General features: G+C 43.9%; 1 protein-coding gene across 1 annotated transcript; it reads right to left on the bottom strand.

The window, feature by feature from the left end:
* Window positions 1–2,170: 2,170 nt before the first annotated feature.
* On the bottom strand, window positions 2,171–21,791 carry LOC126522505 (procathepsin L-like). The gene is made up of 8 exons (XM_050171260.3): window positions 21,685–21,791; window positions 20,704–20,817; window positions 18,635–18,777; window positions 16,283–16,480; window positions 13,766–13,957; window positions 10,601–10,766; window positions 8,215–8,320; window positions 2,171–2,359 (listed from the first exon to the last, which is right to left on the bottom strand). The coding sequence occupies exons 2-8, from the start codon at window positions 20,804–20,806 to the stop codon at window positions 2,260–2,262; spliced, it is 1,008 nt and encodes a 335-aa protein (XP_050027217.1). The 5' UTR covers window positions 20,807–20,817; window positions 21,685–21,791; the 3' UTR covers window positions 2,171–2,259.
* Window positions 21,792–22,277: the final 486 nt, after the last annotated feature.

The following is a 22,277-nucleotide window of genomic DNA, read 5'->3' as shown; positions in this document are numbered from 1 at the left end:
TCTTCCTTGGTGAACTTCGGGCCCAGCGACCCGCACTCCCAGAGCATATGAGGCAAAGTAGCAACCTCCCCACAGGCCACACAAGAACAACGTGGTGGGCACAGAGCTAGCACAGCCTTTAGAGCTGCAGTGACATGTGGATTGTATTGGATCACAGAAAGCTTTAATGCTAATGCAGTGTGTTTACACTCGAATCTAAAGCACATAATTTTGTTAGTAAATTTTTCTGGAAAAAAAGTGCATTAACAATTTCCAGGTCAACAACGTAAATAAACGGCGCCGCGAACGAGTCCCAAATGGTCGATACCGTATATTTACGGTGACATCTGTACGTTTAAAAGGCATGCCAATTTCCTAACTTTTTCTTTCCTGGCATGTGCTGCCACTATGTGGAAATAGACGGAATTTTTTTCTCGCATCTCCCTCCCTCGGTTTCCGTTGCATGGTTTGTTTTAGAGCTTGTTTGTTTGCTCTGGCATGTCTACCCGTGGAACAAAACTAAAACTACCACGCGTGCGGGCGAGCGGCAGTTAGTTTGAGTTTTGTTCCACGGGCGGTTTCGGCTTCTTGCGCTCGCAAAACTGGTGGCTATCTTGTTACTAATCGCTGAACGGGCGACCACCTGTTACTCGCTCATTTATTGCTCACAGGGGTGCGCATACAAAGGATGCCGCCGTGCATGCCTTTGCTTTTCTTTTTTTGGAGACTCGCAAAAACTAATTGCCTCTGATTGGTGATAAGATGAAGATTAGCGGAAGTTTGTCACACGTTTTGCTTTTCTGACGGGCCCCACACATCCAGTTTTCTTGAGTGCGCTCACCTACGCAGTTCGATTACGCCATGGACGTAAATATTACTGTAAGAGCAGGAACATTTGAGGCTTGCGAAATATTCTCGTGCGCGCATTTTCTAAGCCTTCAACTATGTGTATAACAATGCATCAAATTTTTAATTTTTACAAGTTTATTTCCTTTCTTTATTGTTGTTATTCATGAATAAACAGTACATGTATACCAAGGCAAAATATTTTTTCTCATTTTATGGTCACCTTAGAAAAATTACAGAAAATTTTTTCCAAAATACTGAAGAACCTAAATCTGCAATAAAAGAAATTGACCCTGGGCGGTCGCATATGGCGAAAAAAATCAACCCCAAAAGGGTTAAAATCAAGTAAATGTGGCATTTCCGTAAACAGCCACTTAACAGGCATCTTGTGTATTCATAGAAACTGCGGACGAAATCAGCAGACCTACGCACTTCCTCATACAATGTGGCACCATCCGATTTTGATCCAAAGCACTTGTTTCGAGAGTTACTAAGGCAACGTAGTTCATTGATTAGCGTGTTCAATCAGTAGGCCATAGCCGATTTCAGTTACATTCAATAGTGTATGTCAAGTTGAGCAGGGAAGTCTTGTCAGCAAATAATCAGGATGCAGTACACAAGCACGGGGACCACAAAAGTGCACATCAATGGATAACAGCACAATCGTGTTGTTTCCTAGTTTATTGTCGTGCTTTCCTTATCCACAATTGTGAATCTTTTTTTGTCTACAACTACCCAGTCACACCTAATTTTAATCTAACCTCTGCTAGTTGCTGGAAAGTACCATGAATAGACATTCATAACCTCCGAGTGCTAAAGACAACTAAGGTGGGGAAGTGGTTTAAATTAATCGCACAGAACAGCAAGCTCGCATGACTGTGCATCGTATTTTCTCGGATTGTACCATCCTGGTAGCAATTTTAGGAGCTGCACTGCTTTGGTCCATGTTGAGCACGAGATGTTGAGTAAAATTGCATTATTTTAGCCCAGATTTATTTAGGGTGGCTCACTTTCTGGAAAGAACTACAAGACACCACGTAGCGCCATCACTGCAATTATGAGTGATAATCACCACCACGGATCTCAGTCGCTCAGCTCGCAAGCCACGAGGGCAAGGAGAATGTGTTCTCATCCTAAATTGCGAGTCTTGGCATGAATGTCGCTCTTGGCCGGGCTGGAAGCCATCGCTCTGCTCGCCGCTTCGGGGTTCCCCGTTAATAGTAGGGCCAACGGCATGCCACATCAGCCACCGTCACATACTGTAGTTCTAACAACAGCGGCACTGCACCCACCAGTATTCAGAATTCTGCTTTCATTGGCAAAGCAATTATGAACACAACTAGCATTCACTGTACAAAAGAGAGTTTATTTGTGCGGAGTGAGAGGAGATGCAATGTGAAGGAACGAAGAGCATGTATATAAAGCTATGCACAGCTAGACAAGAGGATAGCTGGCACTGCTGGCAATGCCACACTGGTTGTCCTTGTTCCTGGTCATGTAGATGTAGCCTTCATCTCCCCAGCTTGTGCCCCAACTGGAAAGCAAAGTGTACATCAGTACGATGGACGCTTCAACAACTGCAACCTATCTGCTCGAGACGAATGCTACGTTAGGGCACTCAAGACTTTACGCATATTTTATAAGGTCACGAACAAGTTTACACACTTTCAGTGCACAAAACAGGTATGGAGCATGCGCACATGTTGAAAGGTTTCCCACTGGCAGTGGACCATCAGACTCCTTCATTCTAGCAGTAACCTTCCATAGTGTTAAGATTCAACAGATTTTGACAGGGAAAAACAGGCTGCTTATGACATTTTAGCAAGCTTGTGCGAATATAAATTTTTGGGTCGAAGTGAAGGCGAAGGGAATAACAAGTAGTGTTGAATAATTCTGAAGCAAACAGCGTGAGTAGCTGTGGAACTTACGCAAAACCTTGACATAAGAGCCAGATGTTGACAAGCCTAAGCAGAAGTTGGTTTTGTACTTGCCAAAAAAGGAAACAGGTTCATCTCTAGAGTCAGCTTATCATTAAAGGGCTGTTATTCAGTATTTTCATCCAAAAAAGAGATTTCTACATTTCTTAGAACTGCGGCAACACACAAAAAGAATTGTTTACAGGCTCTTGTTCACTTTCATACTTTAGCCTACTTAAAATTTTCTCGTGGTCGAGGCTGCAGGAGTGTTTGCCTGTTGGGCATTATCGTGATGCTGTGAAGTGCGACCTTGACTGCATGACACCGGCAGTTTATGCTGTGCTTCGCAAACTCAGATTCATGCTTTCAGTCTACACACGAGCTTAACGCTGTCCGTTCTGCAAGCCCACACATGAGACAATGTTTAAAATGCAACCCTAAAACCGGGGTGCAAGATTTACGTGAATTTCGTCTTGAGGTGGTGGCTTCACGGCAGTGAGACCCTCATTGCCATGAAAGCACCTTGGGGGCAAAATTCACCCCTTCCGTCGCCGAAAGCTGGACGAAGATAACAGCATGGACGATTCGTGCATTTGTGATGGGAGACTTTTTGTACAGTCGAACTCACTTATAACAATATTCAAGTGCCACGAAAATTCCATTGTTATACTTGTTATAACAGGGTGGCATGAAAAAAATCAAAATAGGGGGATGGCAGAGCTGATGTGAGAAAACTATAATGGCGGGGAAGCCAGTGTCCCTCCCCACCACCTTGCTCTGCATGGCTGCTGATTGTGTTCACTCACTGAAGTGCTTCCTGGGCGCTCCGATCGCATGTAATAAGCCGCGGCTGTCGGCGTTAAAGAATGGCACTGCTATAACAAATGCAAAGAGGTGTCATGCGTGGCAAACAATATGCGAGCACCGCCAAGACATTGCTTTGGTGGCCCCAAAAGGTGGCTTTTTAAGGGGGACACGGGTTTTAGAGACTGAAAAATCGCGACAAAATCATTTTGAAAATGGTATTTTCGGAATTTCCAACTATTATACTACCACAGTGCAAATTTTGCACATTCTAAATCAATATTTTAGCCGTAATATAAATTTTTCGCACCAGTGTCACCTAAACATGAGCCAAGGTTTCCATAAAAAAAGTTTTTTTTCATAGCACGTGATGCCCCCCCCCTCCCCCCAGTTCGGTCGCGCCAACCTATATATCGTTTGAAAGAGCAGTCTCTCGTCTTCATTTTCCCGTCACCACCGGCTCCGTCTGCACATTGGCAGTGAAGAAATTCCGCTTCAAAAAGAAGACTCAATCATGCTGTAATTGGTCGACAAGGCACGTGACCCTCATAATGCAAAAAAGGGTTAAGGCGCGCAGACATGGACACAAGACAAAAGCAGTGGACAACACAAACGCCGACTATCAGCTGAAGGAAGCACTGAGGCGAGAAAAGAAAGAAGACACAAAACTCATCTGCACATGCTCCAGAATGGTAGCACCATTACTTGACATGACTTCGACATGACCAACAATGATGAACACGAGCAATTAAGCTGTTTGCAGAACAGTGCTGAATGAAGAGCCAGCGAGCAACATGCGAGCAATCTGCTTGCAGTGAAGTTGGCACGGTCCATTCATGTTTAGGAGGGTGGGGCGGCGTAGAGCTATGGGGTAAGCCTCTTGGTGTTCGAAGGGGTGGAAGGGCAACGAGAGAGAGCTGTGCAGGGATAGCTGGAAAATGATTGCGCAGCGGCTCGAATTTCTCATTTTCTTTTTCTTTTCCAAGGATTTCACATTTCACTACCTTTCGGCTCGGGCACCCAGCAGCCAGACTTCATCGTTATAATCGATAATGCGGCATTGGGGCATTGTAGTAAGCGGGTTATGTCACCATGGAAAACATACAAAAGTCGACAGTACACCAGCTTCTCATTGATATAATCAATATATTGTTAAAACCGGTGTCAAAAGTGCGTCTGACTGTACAAAGAATTGTCCATTGTATGCAGTTATTTCCGCAGGTTATACGGGTGATCTTTTTTTTTTTCTTTCCAGGGTTCGGCGCGGCTTATGCGCAGTAAATATATGCACTATATTCATTTATTTCAGATGCATACTTCGAAAAGTATGCAAGCTGGCTCGCAGCTTCAGTAATACCAGTGAACACTTTTGATCACGACCAAGCCCGATCTTGATCGGAATTCTCGACTGCGATTGGCTGCCTCGCGCATCTTAAGCAAATGAGCCAATTATGACTGAGCCGACGACAGGCCGCTGTTGTCGTTGCTAGCCGCCACAGCATCAAACGAAAATAACACTTTTGTCGCACGAAGTGAATAAATACTGCATGTTTTCCCCCCCTTTCATCGCACTCTCTCCGAGTTTCGTTTTTGACAGGTAAGTGGGCAATCTCATGCTATTTCGCTTAAGGGGGGACACTGTTTTTCAAATAATGTGCATAATGTTTTCTATCAATATTCATGAAACTTTCCATTCTTGTTAAGACTTTTGTGCTGATTTCAAATATGTAATTATTTTTACAATAGGCCATTTAGTTCTGAAGATAAATGAAATTCACTGTTCATAATTTGCAGAAATAGGGAAAAAAAATGCGCTACGAAATTCATATTGGCACATGCCTGGGTACTAGAAAACATAAGGAACACAATGGTAGGAATACTATTTTGATACATCAAATATTACTAATTTTATAGCAATTCAATCTTTACTGTTCGAATTGTGGCTACCCTACTGTCTGATCTAAAGCAGAATTGAAAATTTTTAAAGCATAAATTCGAAAATCTGACCCTACCACTGTGTACTTTGCACACTCAGCTACAAGCCACAACAAAAATTATGGCTCTATCTGCTTTGAAGGCAGAGATATCGCCGCTGCAAATCAGCAACAAGTCAAAAGTCGGTGTTTTGACAAAACGAGAAAAAAAGGAATACATTCACTTTTAATCAAAAGTACAGAAATAATTTTGCATTATTTTGCAGTGAAAGTGGCTAAAAGCTACCAGGAATGTAGTCGCTTTGACCACGGCCACCCAAATGCGGCAAAAACATTGTTTAGCACCTTTCGCCGATTCCCGGTGGCTTGCACCGCGCGCGCGGCAAGGTTGTCGTTCACGCGGGTCGAGCTTCACGCCGACGCGATATCGCCGTAACACGCGCACATGATAACGATCCTAATGGCAAGGCCAGATTACCGATCGCTTTTGCCTCCTGCGACGCTGCCGCCGCACACCTTGCACTTGACAAACGACATCAGTGCGTTCACTGAGTCCTACTGAGGAAGGCGAAGCCTGCCTCGGCGTCGACTGGCGCGGCTGCAACGCCGTCGGCGCGAGTGAGCAAGTCCAACACCCGCTTTGTTGCTGGCGTTGACGCAAGAACTTGAAGTTTTTTTGAGCATTCATCTCCCTCTGCAACAAATCCGCACGCTGCAACATTGCAGTGTCACGCGGAACGCGGCCGCTGTCCGTAACGATTTCACTAATTTGTGAGCTGGCTAGGCCTACTTCGGCATCATCCGCGGCTTCGGCATCATTTGCGGTTGGCGGCGAGCTACTCTCGATGCTTTCAGAAGGAATGGAGCGCTTTTGAAAGTTATAAGCTGATCGCTTCATCGTTTTGCCGAACTTGTGCCTCGTGGCGAACTTCCTCGGTGGATCGGACATCGTTCGGCATGTGCCAACAAACCTACGAGACGCACCGTCGCGTCGCCTGCGGAGTGGAGCAGACGATGGGAACCTCGCGCAGCCAACCACAGCACGCGCTTTTGGTCACGTGCGCTAGTCAACGAATCGAATTGCGCGTTCGGGCTTTTTTTCCTCCCCGGATTTCAACGTCACTGGCGCACCGACGGAGTCAATTTTGGCGGGAAATTCAAGGAGGAAAGCTCCTCTTTCCAACGAGACCAAGATGGCTGCGATCGTGCGCATAGAAAGAGAGCTACGCGCCGCGATAAAAAGGGCTGTTTTTGCGCGGAATTCAGCTCACAGTGATGTTATAAATTGATATTGCGGACGAAATACTCTTCCCTGAGATTCGAAACTTGGTGAATAAAAGGAATATTAGCTGTAGATATCGAAAATTTGGTTTTAAAAAAATAGTTTTTTTTCGCGATTTTTTTCGCCGCGAAGAGCCGTGTCCCCCCTTAAGTAGTACTGCCGTTTAGTACGTAGTTTTTCTGAGCTCTGGCCAACTACGGTTTAATGAGGTTTCACTGTATAGCACGTGTGCATGATCCCAACGCATTTTCTCTGCAGAGTATTGCAGGTGCAGTTCGAGTGTGATACGCTGAATTTGGAGGCATCCAATTCCCGACTGTTTACCACGACCCGATCACTCAAGCTTACGTGCAGGTTTCAAAAGACACTTCCATAAACAACGATGGAATACAATAGTACCATTTGTAATAGCATACTAGTCTGAGCACTCAATTTGTATATATTGTGCAACCTTAAGACTTTTTTACAAACAGACATGGAGATAGGTCAGTACATGCATTTTATATCTGCTTTTATGCACATTTTCAGCTACCATTGCTTCACGCTTGGCGTGTTTGAACAGCACAAGCATTTTATACAGAGCCATGATAATAAAATTGCCACTGATGACTACTGCTGTCGCTTCTACTGCCCTCGGTATTTGCATCTCTCATATCCGTATTGAGTGGTGAAGAGTGTGGGTTTCTTTTTTGGCCACTCTTGGCTTCTTCTCTCCCCTGTGGTCCAGGCTGGCTAGTGAAGTAATGTATGATGCAATATACAGTAAAGACTCTTTAATATGTAGTTGGCAGGGAATGCGTATCAGGTATGCACTAAGCGATGTACTAATTAACAGACAATGGCAGATGAGCGACTATAGACTTAACAAAACAAAAAAAAACATGTCAGTTCTCACACATGCACACATGCAGGCAAGTTTTATTTGCGACCAGGCACCAAAACTGCGATTTCCACTTGCCACCATGGCAGCCTTGGAATAACGACTGCATCCTCAAACTCAATGCTGGAGCAGCACCAGCTCGACACGCACTGGCATGTCTTGTCGCAACGATCCGTGCGACACTTCGCATTACATAGATGTCAACAATAGTTGAGTCTGTCAAATTTTTTTATTTAATTTGGATCGTACGTTTTCCCAGACAGTACGTTTTTTCTTGCACCTTTTTTCCAAAACGTATTAACAAGGTTCTACTGTAGTTATTCAGTGGGTACATATTAACAAGGTTTTACTGTACAAAGAAGAGTCGAAAGGAAGATAGGAAAGAGCATGGTATCCTATGTAGTTTTTCGCTACCTTGAGGAACTTCATTGATGCTTTTTGGATCTCGGACCCAGATTCCTGCCCTTGAGAGCTTTCGCTCCAATACATATTTCACAACACAATGTGCACTGCCACACTCCTGCAGGCTTCATGAGATACACATAACACATCACATCTGGTGTAGCCACTCACCTGTTCTTCACAAGCCAGTAGTCCTGGCCATCCTTTGTACCATAGCCAACGACAAGGACACCGTGGTCAAGCTGCTCACTGCTGCACTCTGGTTCATCGTAGACACCTGTGCAGGGTGAACAGATACAGAAAGATGTAATGAAAGCCACCGCATCTGATACTAAGAACTGTGCAGCAACCATAAAAGATGATTGTCGAAGTAAGCGAGGCTTCTCGCTGTTCAATTGTCTCGGCTGCGCATTTCCACCGTAGAGTTTCTTAACTTATGGCTAAAGCACTTTCACGCACTGCATCATCGTTCACTGGCCAACGGACCACTTCATTTGGAGTCGTCTTTGTGGTGTTGCACAGCGCACGAATACAGAGCACCGTGAAACACATGCTACTGAGGTGCATCCCTTCTGCCGTGATCAACTGCAAGTGTACATATGCAGGATAGGATAAAATCATCAGCGACGTAAGCAATCAATCAGTGCTATGCCTTACACATACCCTCCTCCCCTTCACAGTCCAACCACCACAGCCTCAAAAGCCATCCTGCTCCATAAAAAAGTTCTTGCTTAAAAAAAAAGTAGTGCCTGCGCTCTTAATGCCACTGCCTTATGCACGCATGCATAATGTTGGTTAAATGAGCACCTGGTGATTTTCCTAGGAGAACATCATAATTTGAAGTCATTCCCAGTGTCCAGAGTCCTTTTTCAGGGTTCTAAGCTCAAGTAAACACTTATTCCTTAAAAAACATGCTTGAGAAAGGCTGTTCATAACTCCCAAGCTACTGATGCTGTAGTAAACACTTATCCTGAACAAGGCACTGGTGGCACTATTCGTTACAGTAGGCACTACTGGAGCCATGTGATGCCCTTGCTTGGGTGACACTCTCGCAAGTCTACGTTTACTTTATTTACTGTACCAGTAACTCACAAAATGGCAATACGCTGCTGCACATTTGTCTCTTTCCACTAGACGTGCGAGCAATGACTGCATCTCAAGCGATCTGATAAATAATTACCGCATTTTGCCGACTTGTTTGGTTTTTCTGACAGGTGCTTAAGCGCAGCGTTCTGGTGGAAACTCACATGCATGCCTCACTTTAGCTGTGGCCACAAGCACTGGCCGTTTTCAAAGTCAATTCCGAGATGAGATAAAGATAAATTGAACAAATTTCCCTATCTTTGTAAATAAAAATAATATACTTATTGCAGTGTACTCATACAATTGAAAATAAACAATGTGTACTCCACACAAAGAATTTTGTTGTTCGAATGTTGCCTCAACCTACTAGAGTCGCGAACCAATAATTTTAACATGTTCATTTATTCGGACAGCATTACAGCACACTCCATATTAGTACATTTAATGTATGTAAGGATTACTGAAAATTCGGGCTCCTTGCAACACGCTGTTGAGTGTCTCAGAATCCGCCTGCAAGACTGCATGCTAATTCAGCCATGGATGTAAGAGTGATTATTTTTGTTTTGATTCATTGCTGGCAACTCCCTGAAACACAGATATCAAAGGATGCTACCGAGAGTGCCCAAGCCTTTGGACAGGCCAAGCCACCAAGTTGTCAAGGCTGCATTTGTATGTTCGTTGTGCGTGTTCTGCACATCCAGCATTGGTTCCCTTACGTGTGACAGGCACTGTCCACTGCTGAGAATCTGTCTTTGCATTGTGGTGAGAATGAGAAGATCATGTGTAGGGTCACTTGAGGATCACAGAAGCAAGCATACTTACATTCCATAAAAAAAAATAAGGGAATTGTATCTTTAATTTGGATCTTAAACTGGTGCAAAAATGACATGTTGCGTCACTTGACGGTTAAACAGAATTTACCAAACTGTGTACTGTCGCGTGGCCTAAATCCCACACAGGGACAGTTATTTTGCTCAGATACATTGAAGCATTGCTTAAAAATACATTTTGTGCGCTTCTAACAACTTTATTTACATAAGAAAGTGATTTTTTTTTTTTATTTCCAGTTAGCGTGTCTCAGAATCTCAATAATGCGAACATCTAGGCAGTCTTCGTTGCAGTGAAGGTTATCGGCTGGCAACTGTGTTTTCCAAACTTTTCTTGAAATCAAGCCGTTCTGAATATTTTAAATCTGCGATAAAGAAAGTTGACCCATATAGTGTTGACATTCCTTTTTAGGTCTTTCTTTCTTCTTTGTTACCTTATTTTATGATCCACGCCGCTGGCCCTCAGCTCTGGACAGACCGCTTAGGCCATCCTTGTTATTATAGTTCCTTCTCTCTCTCTCTTAAGTGTCCCTTTAATATGTTGTGATGGCTACGACTTCCGGCCATGATTTCTGCAGCCTTCCCTCGGACACCAGTGAAAGCAGCCCTAGAACACGGCGAATGAGGCCTCGAGAGACGGATCTCACCTTCCGAGTAGAACTGGAACGACTCGTGGCTGGCATCGATGGCAACCGAGACGGGCCCAACAGTAGCCACGGCCTTCTTTAGCTTGTCCTCCCTACCCTCCGGAATGTCAACGAAGCCACTGTCGGTGGCGCCCACACCACTCTTTACAAAGTGACAGACACCATCCTGCATGGGCAAATTCGCACATGTGTGAACATCCAAGCAACTCGCACATCAAGGATGGCAAAAAGCTGTACAGGCAAGTTCATACATCCTTCAGAAGTCAGTCCTCTGGTTGGCCACCACCCAATATCTGACCATGACTTTGCAAACACATTTAACCATGACTTTGCAAACAGTTCACTGCAGCCAATGAAATTTCTTTGCTACACCCAGATCTATTCAAGCACTTCACTAAAACAGAAATTAGTACAATCAACTCCCATTAATTCGATCCTTGTGGGAAGTTTCACTCTAACTAAGCAAAAGGACGAATTAACAAATGGCGGCAAAATGAACGAATTCAAATATTTATTATTGTTCGAGGCAGTCTCCAATGTTTTTCCACTAAGGGCTCTTGAAGAGCAGCTCAACCAACATTGCCTCAGCGTATGCAACTATGCCACTAATGTGACAATCCACTAGGGGTGTGCAAATAGTGCCAGGCGTGAATCAAATAGTTCTCGAATAGCATTCGAATAATGAACAGCTGTTTTCATAATTGATACAAAGCGATGGTCACATCCTACTCTTCTTAAAGTTAGCAATTTTCTGTCATTACATAGTATGTTATAAAGCGTTAATTAAAAGCACAAATGGAGCAATTGGAGCAAACAAGTACTTTCTTTGCAAGCACAGGGCTCTTCAGAGAGTACAAACGATTGCTGTATACATAGCCTTTAAAGTATGGCTACCTAAGTGACTTAGCATGCTCCACTACATAAGTTTTAATGTTTTATATCTATACTATGTCGACAGGGGTGAAAATTTACCGTACACTTGCTCCAATTTTATGTTTAATTGGGCACAGTTGACATTATGAAATATTCTAAAAGTACTCGAAAAAGATTCGCAATTACGAATATTGACTATTCGATTCAAAGACCAAATCAAACAGCTTCCTGTTCAATTCATTATTCGAAAGTTTTGAATATTCACACACCCCTACAATCCGCAATGTCAACGATGTCACAGATACAATATTGTGCTTGCCATTCAGATATAATCGCCTATGTCACTGCTTGTATTGAGATGGTATTTTCTATTTACCAGATGCAGTTTATTAACTTTGAAATAAATATGTTGGTTGGCTTCGAATCAAATCCTAACTCTTGGCTGCCAATTTATTGCTTTTGCAATGAGTTTCACTATGCCATTGCTGCCGGACAGCATGCCAGTAAAAGTAGTCATTAGCAGGCTAGAGGACAACCATGGTAAGAAGCGTGTTGTTTTTGTGCCACGACAAAACTGCTTACCCCTAGAGGAGAAAAGGCCAGAAGGTAAGAATAAAAAGATTCTACAATTAGTAGTGAAGTTGAGCCTCCCCCACTGCCCGCTAACATTCACTGAAAAAATTTGCACAGGCATTGTACCCCTCACCGTTACTTGAACCTAAGCACAGCGGGAAAGCCGACAGGGTTGCAACACATGCGCTCTTGAATGACTCACATGAAACTGGTCTTCTAGTACTACCACTAGACGGTAGCAGCTTTCATTTCCTAATAAAGCTGCTCTTAAAAGAAGGCAGTGAGGTTGAATTGGCACAGTGACAAAGAAATTTGTAGATAGTCTTATCATACAATGAAGAAGCGACTTAAACGAACATTAAAGAGAAACGCTAAATCAGTTTGTAGTGATAAAGAGGTTGACGACTACAAGAAAAAAAAAAACGGGGCCAAACCTGAATTTCTTTAACTACGCACTGGAACCATAGCGCTGTTTCATCACAGATTTCAAGGTATCTTCTTGTGTATGGGAGAACAGCAAATATTCCCAAAACAAGCCAAGCTCAGTTTTCGCCTCCTTTAGAATACAATGTAGGCCATCTTTCCCGATAAAAAATTAACTAGGCCTGAGCAGACGATGTCAAAATTCACATCTCGGCAAGCTGGTAAGAAAACTTCCAAGGCAGTGTCGGCCACCTGTCTTTCATTTTTGTGTCTCACCAAGTTTCTTCTCATGGATAAAATCACTTCTTTTGTTATTGTAGAAGCATAATTTACTAATATAGCTTCAAAAAGACAAACATGAATTGATGCCTATTCTGCCATTCTTTCTTCTTGACCCCACTTTTATTTTTTTCCTCCAGTCGTCCATTCGTCGTCTGCTGTGTGGAGATTATAGCCTTCTTGTCGTGAACAGTTCTTACAGCTTAGCTTATTTTTGCCTTTCGTGTATAGCAACACAACCTGTGCCAAGCCACTTGTACCAGGCAGTGGAGAACTGCTAGTCAAAGATTTAATGAAAATAACTCTGTCTGCTGGCTGGCAAGACATTGTAGAAAGCGTTGCCACACCTGTGTTTGTACAAATAGTTGTTATTGACAACTGGGCCACATTGCGCTCGTCAACTGAACTGAAAGTGCTGTGCAGGTCAGTGGGCAACCAACTGGCAACTGCAACTAGTGCTTGCAATTTGTCAAGTTATTTACTAATATACTCACAATTTGGAACACTCGTTGGAACAGTGAAATCTCATGCGCAGGCAGGAAGTTCCAGAGTGAATTCATGGCTCCAGTGCACAGCTAAATTTGTAATATGCATAATCTGCACTTCACAGCGTCGTAATGATCTGTGTCGCACATCCGTATGCACGTTGGCTGAGCGCAGTACGTGACTGTCGTGGCATTTGAAGTAGACATTGCGGTGAGGGCAAACTTAACAAGCAAAATACTGAACCGAGTTTTTCACACTGACAGCCATGGAAGCGCACAATTACTCAGTGTTATCACGGCCCCCTTTAGGTCTGAAAATTGGTCGGCAATTTTTGTGTCAGTGACAAAAGTTGTATGAAAGCATTTATGAATTTCTACTGTGAAACCAGCTCTCTCTATGTTGTACATGGTAGTCTTCCTTTTCAAGTGAATACAACTGTTGAGAGAGAAGTGTCGGGTCTGGGGCTTAACCGTCACCACTCAGTTGCAGTCTCACCCTGCCCACAAACATCCATGTCCATCGTGTGCTTACCGTGCCATTGTATGGGTAGACCAGCTCTGTGTCGATACCCTTGTTGGCCTTGATGTATTTGAACGCATTGTCCATGAGACCACCCTCGCAGCCATTGTTGCCAAACTTTGTGGAGCAGTCAACCAGGTTCTGCTCGCTGAGCGACACAAGCTTGCCAGTCTTGCGGAAGTGCTGGCCCTCCAGGGATCCCGTCTGGTTGAACATGAAAGAAGTGAGGAAGAACAATACTGAGCAAGACACAACCATCAATCAGCCTATGCACAATGCAAAACAAATTTCTCCCCACTGATCTACAATTACAGCCAAACCGTGTCATAACAAAGTCACATGTGATACAAAGATACTTCCGCTACACATTTGGTATTCGTTATAAGCATACATTCATACTGGTGAATCTTTATTATTTTTTAGCAATTGGGTCTACAGGGTAGAAACTACCGTATTTACTCAAACCTAACGCGCACTTTCTTCCGATAAAACAACTCTGAAAGTTGCGTGCGCGTTAGAATCGATTACGACCCTAAATCAGCGTTACCATATCGCCATCGGCATTTCAAAATGGCCGCCTCATACGCGCTTTGAGCCTAGCTGCCATAGCTTCCTCCATGTGCTGTAGTATGTGTTGCACTGTCCGCCTTCCCTTTTTTCGCATTTGTGCTATCAGCATGGAAGTGCCAACTGCAAAGACATGCAGACTTAATCACGATGCCGTAATTAAAAGGAAAGCGATCATATGTGCGGAGACGGACGGAACTCGAGCTGCATCACGGGCGTTTGGAGTTCCCGAAACTTGCGTCTGGGACTGGCGCAAACAGGAGATGCGTTCTATTATGGCAGCTGCCACTTACGGTGCAGCACCCGTCTTGAAAGCGATCTGCTCTCATCCCTTAGTTTGCGTTGAAGTGAGAGGCCGCACAAAGGTCAATTCGCTCCATGATTCGCTCGCTTCTGCTACCGCTGATAAAGAGTTTCCGCGGTCATTGCGTGAGACATGCTCACGTTTCCTTGTGCGCACGTGACACCATGCTTGTTAATTTAGTTAGTAAGCGAATGTTTCAAAGTTTATACGGCCGATAAAACTACTATCCTTACTTATCGTATAGCTATCTACTAATTTGCTATCATGATCGATGCTTTGCCTTTTGGGCGAACTGCGACTTTTGTTATTTGTGTCAACTTTAGTGTATTGGGAGTAAATCTTTGTTTTTCCAAATGAGAGAAAGTTGTATTCCTGTATGAAATAATGAGATGTGCAGTACTGTAAAGTACTTTTTCTTTAGGTCGCGGCAAACGGGTGTACATTACAATCTACGGTGGTTTTTTTTTTTCTTCCTTTCTTATTGGTCACGGAAAACGGGTGTGCATTACAATCGAGGGCATCTTAGAATGGAGTAAATACAATATTTTGAGCTGCCTAGTGAACAGATATACAGTTAAACCAGGATATAACGACCTTCAATATAATGAAATTCTTGATGTAACAAAGTATTTCACCTTTCATAACCTCTTTTCCATAGAACACCATGTATTTATAACCTCAATATAACGAAGTGTGCTTGTACACATATTCAATATAACAAAATTTCACTGCCACCACAAAGGAATGCCAAAATAATAAATGGAAACTTCCATGGATGCTTATGGTCAAATGCTTGAACTACAAGCAGCTGCTTACAAACGCACCTCAATATAGGGCACCCTGCGACAAGAGGGACCACTGAAGCGGAGCCGCATTATATTCCACATAACTCGCCCCAGCAAAGGGAAAGAGAGGTAGGGGAGCAAGCTCACCGTAACGTGATCAAGCACATTCAAGGGGGCGGAGGGGCATTAAGTTGGCACCCCTCTCGGTTTCTGGCGGTGGCTGCCCATGGCTGTAAGCACGGCTGAGTGCATACACAGCTGGGCACCCTGCTTTCGAAGTAATATGCAAAGAGCGGGCATGCCCAGATGGCATGGCACCACGTAAGCTTTCTTCCATGTGTTTTGTATTGGGGGTTGCGTAATCTCGTGTTTCAGTGACCGGTTGGAACCAAAGGCAGACCCTGCTGCCAGCGCTTTTCCCGATAGCACTGTCCAATCCAATGCCAGTGACGCTATTAGTCGTCGTGGCAGAATGCATGCAAAATTGTGGCTGGCTTCGCTCAATTCGTACTGCCAATGTGAAGACATCGTCGACGTATGTGGCATGAAACTGTCATTCATCACCGACGACCAAATTTATCAAAATCAGTTGTTCTATCATTAAAATTTGCTTTTTCGATTGCCTAATAGTTCAGAAAATTCTGCAGCCCCTCTCCGTGCATGGAAAATCTATTGGGGACTGTACTTATTTGCATAAAAGGTAAAATTTCTATCGAGGTTTAACTGTATTCGCTTTGCTGTAACCAATATTGGCTTTGCTATACCCGTGTTCATTATATCGAGGTTTGACAAGTAGTACCAGTACCATCATGCAGTTTACAGTGCGGCGCATCTAAGGGGGTATGCCATGCACAGCGCACAGCAGAAACTCACAGTGCTGAAGGCCCAGCAAGACCCACACTGTCCCTGGTTCTTGATGGGGGTCACAGCACCTTTCTTCCTCCAGTCAATTGCCTTGGGCAGGTGGACGTCCTCAACCCCCTCGGGCTCAACATAGAAGCTGCCCTCACGTGGAGTGTCCCGGTAGTTGCGCTTGAAGCCGTTGCGTGTGCTGACAAACTCATGGTGCAGCTGGAAAAAAACAAGCGCAAGAGTGCTGAGAACCAAAGTTTGAAAACATAAGGGTAAATACCAGTTGTGTATCTAGAGTGGGTCCCGATTTTAGAACGCAAACTGAGGATACGCTTGCTACATGGCCAACAAATCTCTCTCTCTGTCATCAAGGCATCGATTTGGCCAGAAGATACACAGCTCGTAGAACCGCTTCTGCAAGCTCAAGCAGAATCTTGTTTTAAACTAGCCGGTGTGTCATATTCAAGGAAATCAATGGAGCAAACAGAGAACACATGGCAGGACAGGCTGTGCACATCCTTTTGTATGTGTTCTCTGTTCCGTGTCTAGTTTTGCATCATAGATTCTTGAATATTCCACAAGCTGTGTGTGATAACTAGCACGGTGATCCTACATGGACAGGTATGTTTTCTCTGGCAGATTTGAATATCAGAAATCCAAGTATGATCCAAGGGCTTGCTCATGGATTCGGTTAGCTCCTCCGAAACAACCAGTAGAATTTTCCACACAAAAAAAAATGCAAGCAACTTTTGTATTCCATTCAGGAAACATTTGATTTGAAATAAGCAGAAGAAACAAGGCAGTGTTGGTCTCTACTGGAAGAAGAGACACTGAGCTCTAGACATTAGAGTACTGATGTGACAATTTCTGCTTTTTATTTTTTGTGTTATATAAAGGTTCTAGACTTTGAACCCCTAGAAAAAATACAGATAAGCCTGAGAGGCTGTCTGTGCAGTCGCTACATCAGGCTGCGCAGAGGATCGAGCGAGCCAGAATGAGTTCCAAAAGGTTTCAATGCTCTGCTCCCATGTGACAACCTCCTTCTAAATAGTGACACCACAAACAAGTCACTTTCTGGGAAACATACTTGAAACTGGTTCGTAGAAAGGATATTAATCGTGAATTATTTAGCGTGGTCTCAAGTTTGGCAGTATTCTAGGGTTTCGAGATCGAGGACCTTCATTCAGCACAAGGAATACAAAAGTAAGAAATGCCACAGAGTCATTCCCTTAAAGTGTACTGAGTACACATCAGGTCAGTTGCAAATAGTTTTGAGGGCCTAATAAAAAACTGAAGCTTCACTTCAAATGCTACAAATCTCATTGAAGCCAGTTCAGCGGTTGCCTCAGTAGAGAGCATTTCTGTATTTCATAAGTACTTCACTAAGAAATTCCTGAGATAAAGCTAAACATTTCAAATATACAGCATCATGGTGCAATGATAAAGGGGCCCTGAAATAGTTTTCTAACTAATCATAGAATGGCCTCACTGTTAAACGTCTTCTTACGAATTTCAAGCCACACGAATTTTTCGAATCCTTCGACAGTAATCACACCAATGCCTGTCTTTCTCTTTCTTTTCATCTTCACTACCTTGCTGGAAGCTTTTCAGCGGAGAAGCCAAGAGGGCAAAGCCGCGGCCAAAAGTTTAGTGTCGCAGCGATGAAAGGGCTTGTCGTGGCCCCCGTGGTGGCCGGGGTAGACTATGCTACACAGCACACCGCTGCCATCTCGAAGTCTGTCTTTTTGATATCGCAGACATATGTTATATACCTTTGTATATATATATATTTGTTATATATCTATGTATATCTTATATTACATAGATATATGTCTTCCACTTATTTAACTAAAGAATAGCAATTATGTATTACTGAGAATGCTCTCACGATCATGAAATCAGCCAATAGTGTTGGCGGGCCGAGCTGCTTTCGATGACACCGCATGATAGCATTGTGGAAGCAAGAGCAAGCGATTTTTCTATGTGTTTCACAGGAGATTTTAAGTTCCCTGCTGCATGCAAAAATATTTCGCTTGCACGTTTAAAGCAGCCTCTACGACAGATTGGCAATGTTTTTTTACTATATTCAAAAAGTGCTTCCGGGTCCCTTTAAGCGGCACACTAAATTAGCATTTGGAATTGATTGCAGCTGAGTTTTGAAGGCATCAGCAATTAATTTTTACTAATACAGGTCTACCTAATGCATTTCATCAAGCATTTTTTCCCCGTGAAGTTGATGACACGTCCGTGCTATACTGGTTTGAATACTGCTTAGGTGTTACCATTAAGGTTGGGCTGTATTGTGCAACTAACTAGACCTAGACAGCAGCACTGAGTTCCCAAGGTCCCATCCAAACAGCAGTGCGAGCTTACCAAGTCTCCGAATTCGTTCATCGCAAGCTTGTACGAGACCTGGTTTTTGGCATACTTCTCATTATGGCGCGCAATCTTCAACCTGTTTTCCATGTAGATCTTCAGCCTGTAGTATTCTTCTGTGTCAGAATCATAGTCCTTCCCTGCACAGAATCATGGTATGCACTTGCAAAATGATGTCGATTTCAATGCAATCTTAATCCAAGTTTATTTTCTCCCCTTCCAGGAAAGAAGGGGGCTAGGTCTCAAAGCCATGCTTCGGCTTTACCGAGGCCCTAAATGCCCATCTCGTGGCATTATTACCATGTCAAAACATTGGCAATGGCGACATACCATGGCAACAATGTGTGATACAGAAATAGTATGGATAGTTTTGACACTGTGCCATTGTTCACTGCCACTACAACATAACAATATATCAAGGCAAATGAAGGACCAGGAAGTTGCCTCAAAGGAAGCCTCAAAAGCGGTGTGGCTCGTAAGGAAAAAAATGAAGCACTGGAACAGGCAGATCATTTACCATGAACAATGTTTTTGAATGAATGCTAACGAGCAAAGCTAACTACACAAGACACTTGCAGGAGTACTTTCAATGTGCTATTTGCAATCATTTTCGGGGGAAAGGTTGACATTTAGCAGCCAAACTGAAAGCCAAACTTTTCTTTTTCGAACGTTGTGCACAAAACACTATGAATGTGCACCAGTATGACGCTGTTTGTTTTCCTGTACTTGGACTATCAATCTAAAGAAAGAAGTTCTCGGAGCTTGCTTGATAAAGTGTTTGGCTTCTGCTGAATGAAATTAAATCCTTCCTTAACGATTCATGTCAGAAGAAAAAGAAAATGGGGACAGCATCCAAAAAGGTGTTGCTAATATGTATGGAGACACGTTGGCTTCCATACAGAAGCCTCATTCCTAAACAGTAACAGCTCAAAATGGCGAGATTAAGTCTGTTTTAGCACCTGACCTAGGCACTTTATATGTGCAGATGAAGATTGCCATTGTTGTAATTCAGGTTTTATTCTGGACAGGCTGAAGATGGAAATGTTTCTATGCATACTATACAGAATACCTTGCACAAACTGCAAGAATGTTTGCATCAGCAAAAGCAGCAGCTTCGAAAACTACTGAAACAGCACCTGCGCCATGTGGCAGCCTCGATGTGTTTACTCTAGCTGTTAATAAAAGATGTCTTTGATGGCACACTTTATTTTCAGTGGTTCCCAGAAGTGCCTTCGCCCTAAGCATAAAGTTCCAGCCAAAATCTAAACCCCATGATTCCTTACCTTCTCACATCTGTTTATTCACTGAACTTGAAACGATTGTGTACAAAAATGGAGTAGGGGTAACAGTTGCGTACTGTGCTATATATTTTCAGCAAGTCGAAGAATTACAAATTTGCAGAAGTGCTGGAGTGCAATTCTAGGAGCAGCTTGTTACTGAGCCCAAATTTGATTTTCCTCAACAAAACAAGCCACACTTTCACCCTTCAGAATACTGCAAAGTTGGTCAAAGGCACATAATGAATAGCACCATGCTCTTGAATTAAAATTAAAAGAAAGAAAAAGTTGTGTGTTCCAGTGACACAACTTAAGGGTCCCCTTAGCATGCGCTGGGCAGAAGGGTCAAGGAAATCCTACACCACACGCAAACACACCAGAATATAAGATAAACTGCAGCTTGGGCAGTCTCAAGTTCGTGTCTTATCTTGCAGCCAGTTCAAGCTTGCAAGCATCAGAAGCTCTGGAGTACAGCCACGTTGTGCAAGTACCTACATTTCCACATGGAATTGAGATTAGCAGCATCACATTAATGCGCCAATGGCAGTACATATTGCACAAGAGCTAGATCACATATCTGTCAGAAAAAAATATGGCTGGACGTCTCATACGCAGGCTCCATTTCTTGGTTCTACTCGGCTATCTCGCAATAGAAAGGCACTTTACCCTTTCACCAACTTTTACATTCACGTCCGCTTCACTGGTCTGGCTATGCCTTAAGGTCTTTACTGCGTAAGGAACGTAGCCACTAGTTCGTTTAACCTGCAGCAAAACATACAGCCTTCTTACCGTGCAATGCCTTGAATGCTGACCATTCTGCGCCAACAAGTTCTTGATGCGAAAGTGCGGCAGCAGTGACGAACAAGGAGCACAAAACGATGTACCCCCTCATTTTTAAGGCACCTGGAAAATATTTGCACACAAAAGTGGAACTTCGCGAGGCCCGTAGGCACATGCGTGCACGAATGTATCGTAACTATAATAACGCAATTTCACCATAAATCGGGTTCATGCATAATTTGCGACAGAAGACTGAGTTGTCATTACTGATTGAAGTGATAGAGTAGTAAATTATGTAATCACATGTAACAACACAAAGCAGCTAGTATACATCGGCACGCATGCAGTGCCCTGATGCAAACGTTGCAACCATGTGTTGCGACGTATTTTTTTATCGGCCTGCCGCTGCCCGGGTAAGCGCTCTGCCCATTTCTTCCAGAGACCTCATTGATCTAGGGAGTTTGAAAAATGCCGCCCTTCCTGCAAGTGCGAGTGTGCGAATCGTAAGACAAAGAGAAATGTCATGTGACAAAACAGCTGTGCGGACGGATGACGTAACGTACGGCTTTGCTGCAGCGCCAGGCTTTGAAGTCTGAAAATATTTCAAGTTTTGGGCTTCAGTGTTCCTTGATTCTCATCGCCGCATCCAAGGTCGGAAAGAGACGAGTTATTGTCAAGAGCAAGCCAGCGTGGACGTAACATGTTCGCCCGGGATTCGAGTGGGGTTACACAAGGGCTTTGCTTCGTTGTTTGCGTGTTGCTATAGCTAGTTCTAAAGCCGTCACCCCCAAGCATGAAATAATGAAAAAGACATTTTTAATCAAGCTACGCATTAAATGTGCTTGGAAAGCGCTTTTCTTCTGACAGCGCGTGTTGTTTGCAACAAAAGGGCTGGCGATGTCAGCCTCGTCCTAGAGTTGTGTACCACGTTAAGCGCCTGGAAGGGTTAAGCCAAAGGCAACGAGAGAGAAAGGCACGCCGTGTACTTACGTGTGGATGCCGGACAAGCAAGTGAACTAACCCCAACAACGTTCCTAATGCGACTGCTGCTGAACCCTTCTTATCAGGAGAGGCGACCGCAGCGATTTCTGTTCAGTGGCGTTCAGAACCACGTGATACGGCTGTCGCCTTCTCTTTCCCCTCTCCGTGGCGTCACGTGAGCTGCCTGGAGGTCTATGAGTCAGGGCGGTCAAGAGAGGATGGAGGGTGGCGGTGAGGATAATCTCTTTCTCCTCTAGTCACCCTCTCCACGCGCATCGGATCGTTTTCGTTGTCGTCGTCGCCCGTGTCTTGACTCGCTGTTGTGGTGCGTTGTTGATAATTTTCTCCATTTCCTCCCACAGCGCGTACGCGTGCAGAAGCGCGGGCTTGCGGAAGGCCGACGTCCTTCTTGGCTTTCTCGTTAAGCGTCGTCGAGCGCTGCTTCCCCATATCTGCACTTGCAGCAACGTGCAGGGCCAGTGGGGCTGCACTGACATGCACAGCGCGTCGCGTCGGGCTACAGATGGGACGCAAGACAGGGGAAAGGACTTGACAAATACAACCGCTGCGTTTAAATAACCCAATGATTATCCAGCAGTGGA

The sequence above is a fragment of the Dermacentor andersoni genome, chromosome 6 (genome assembly GCF_023375885.2).
Source record: "Dermacentor andersoni chromosome 6, qqDerAnde1_hic_scaffold, whole genome shotgun sequence".
Taxonomy (NCBI): domain Eukaryota; kingdom Metazoa; phylum Arthropoda; class Arachnida; order Ixodida; family Ixodidae; genus Dermacentor; species Dermacentor andersoni.
This window is presented reverse-complemented; position numbering and strand designations above follow the sequence as displayed.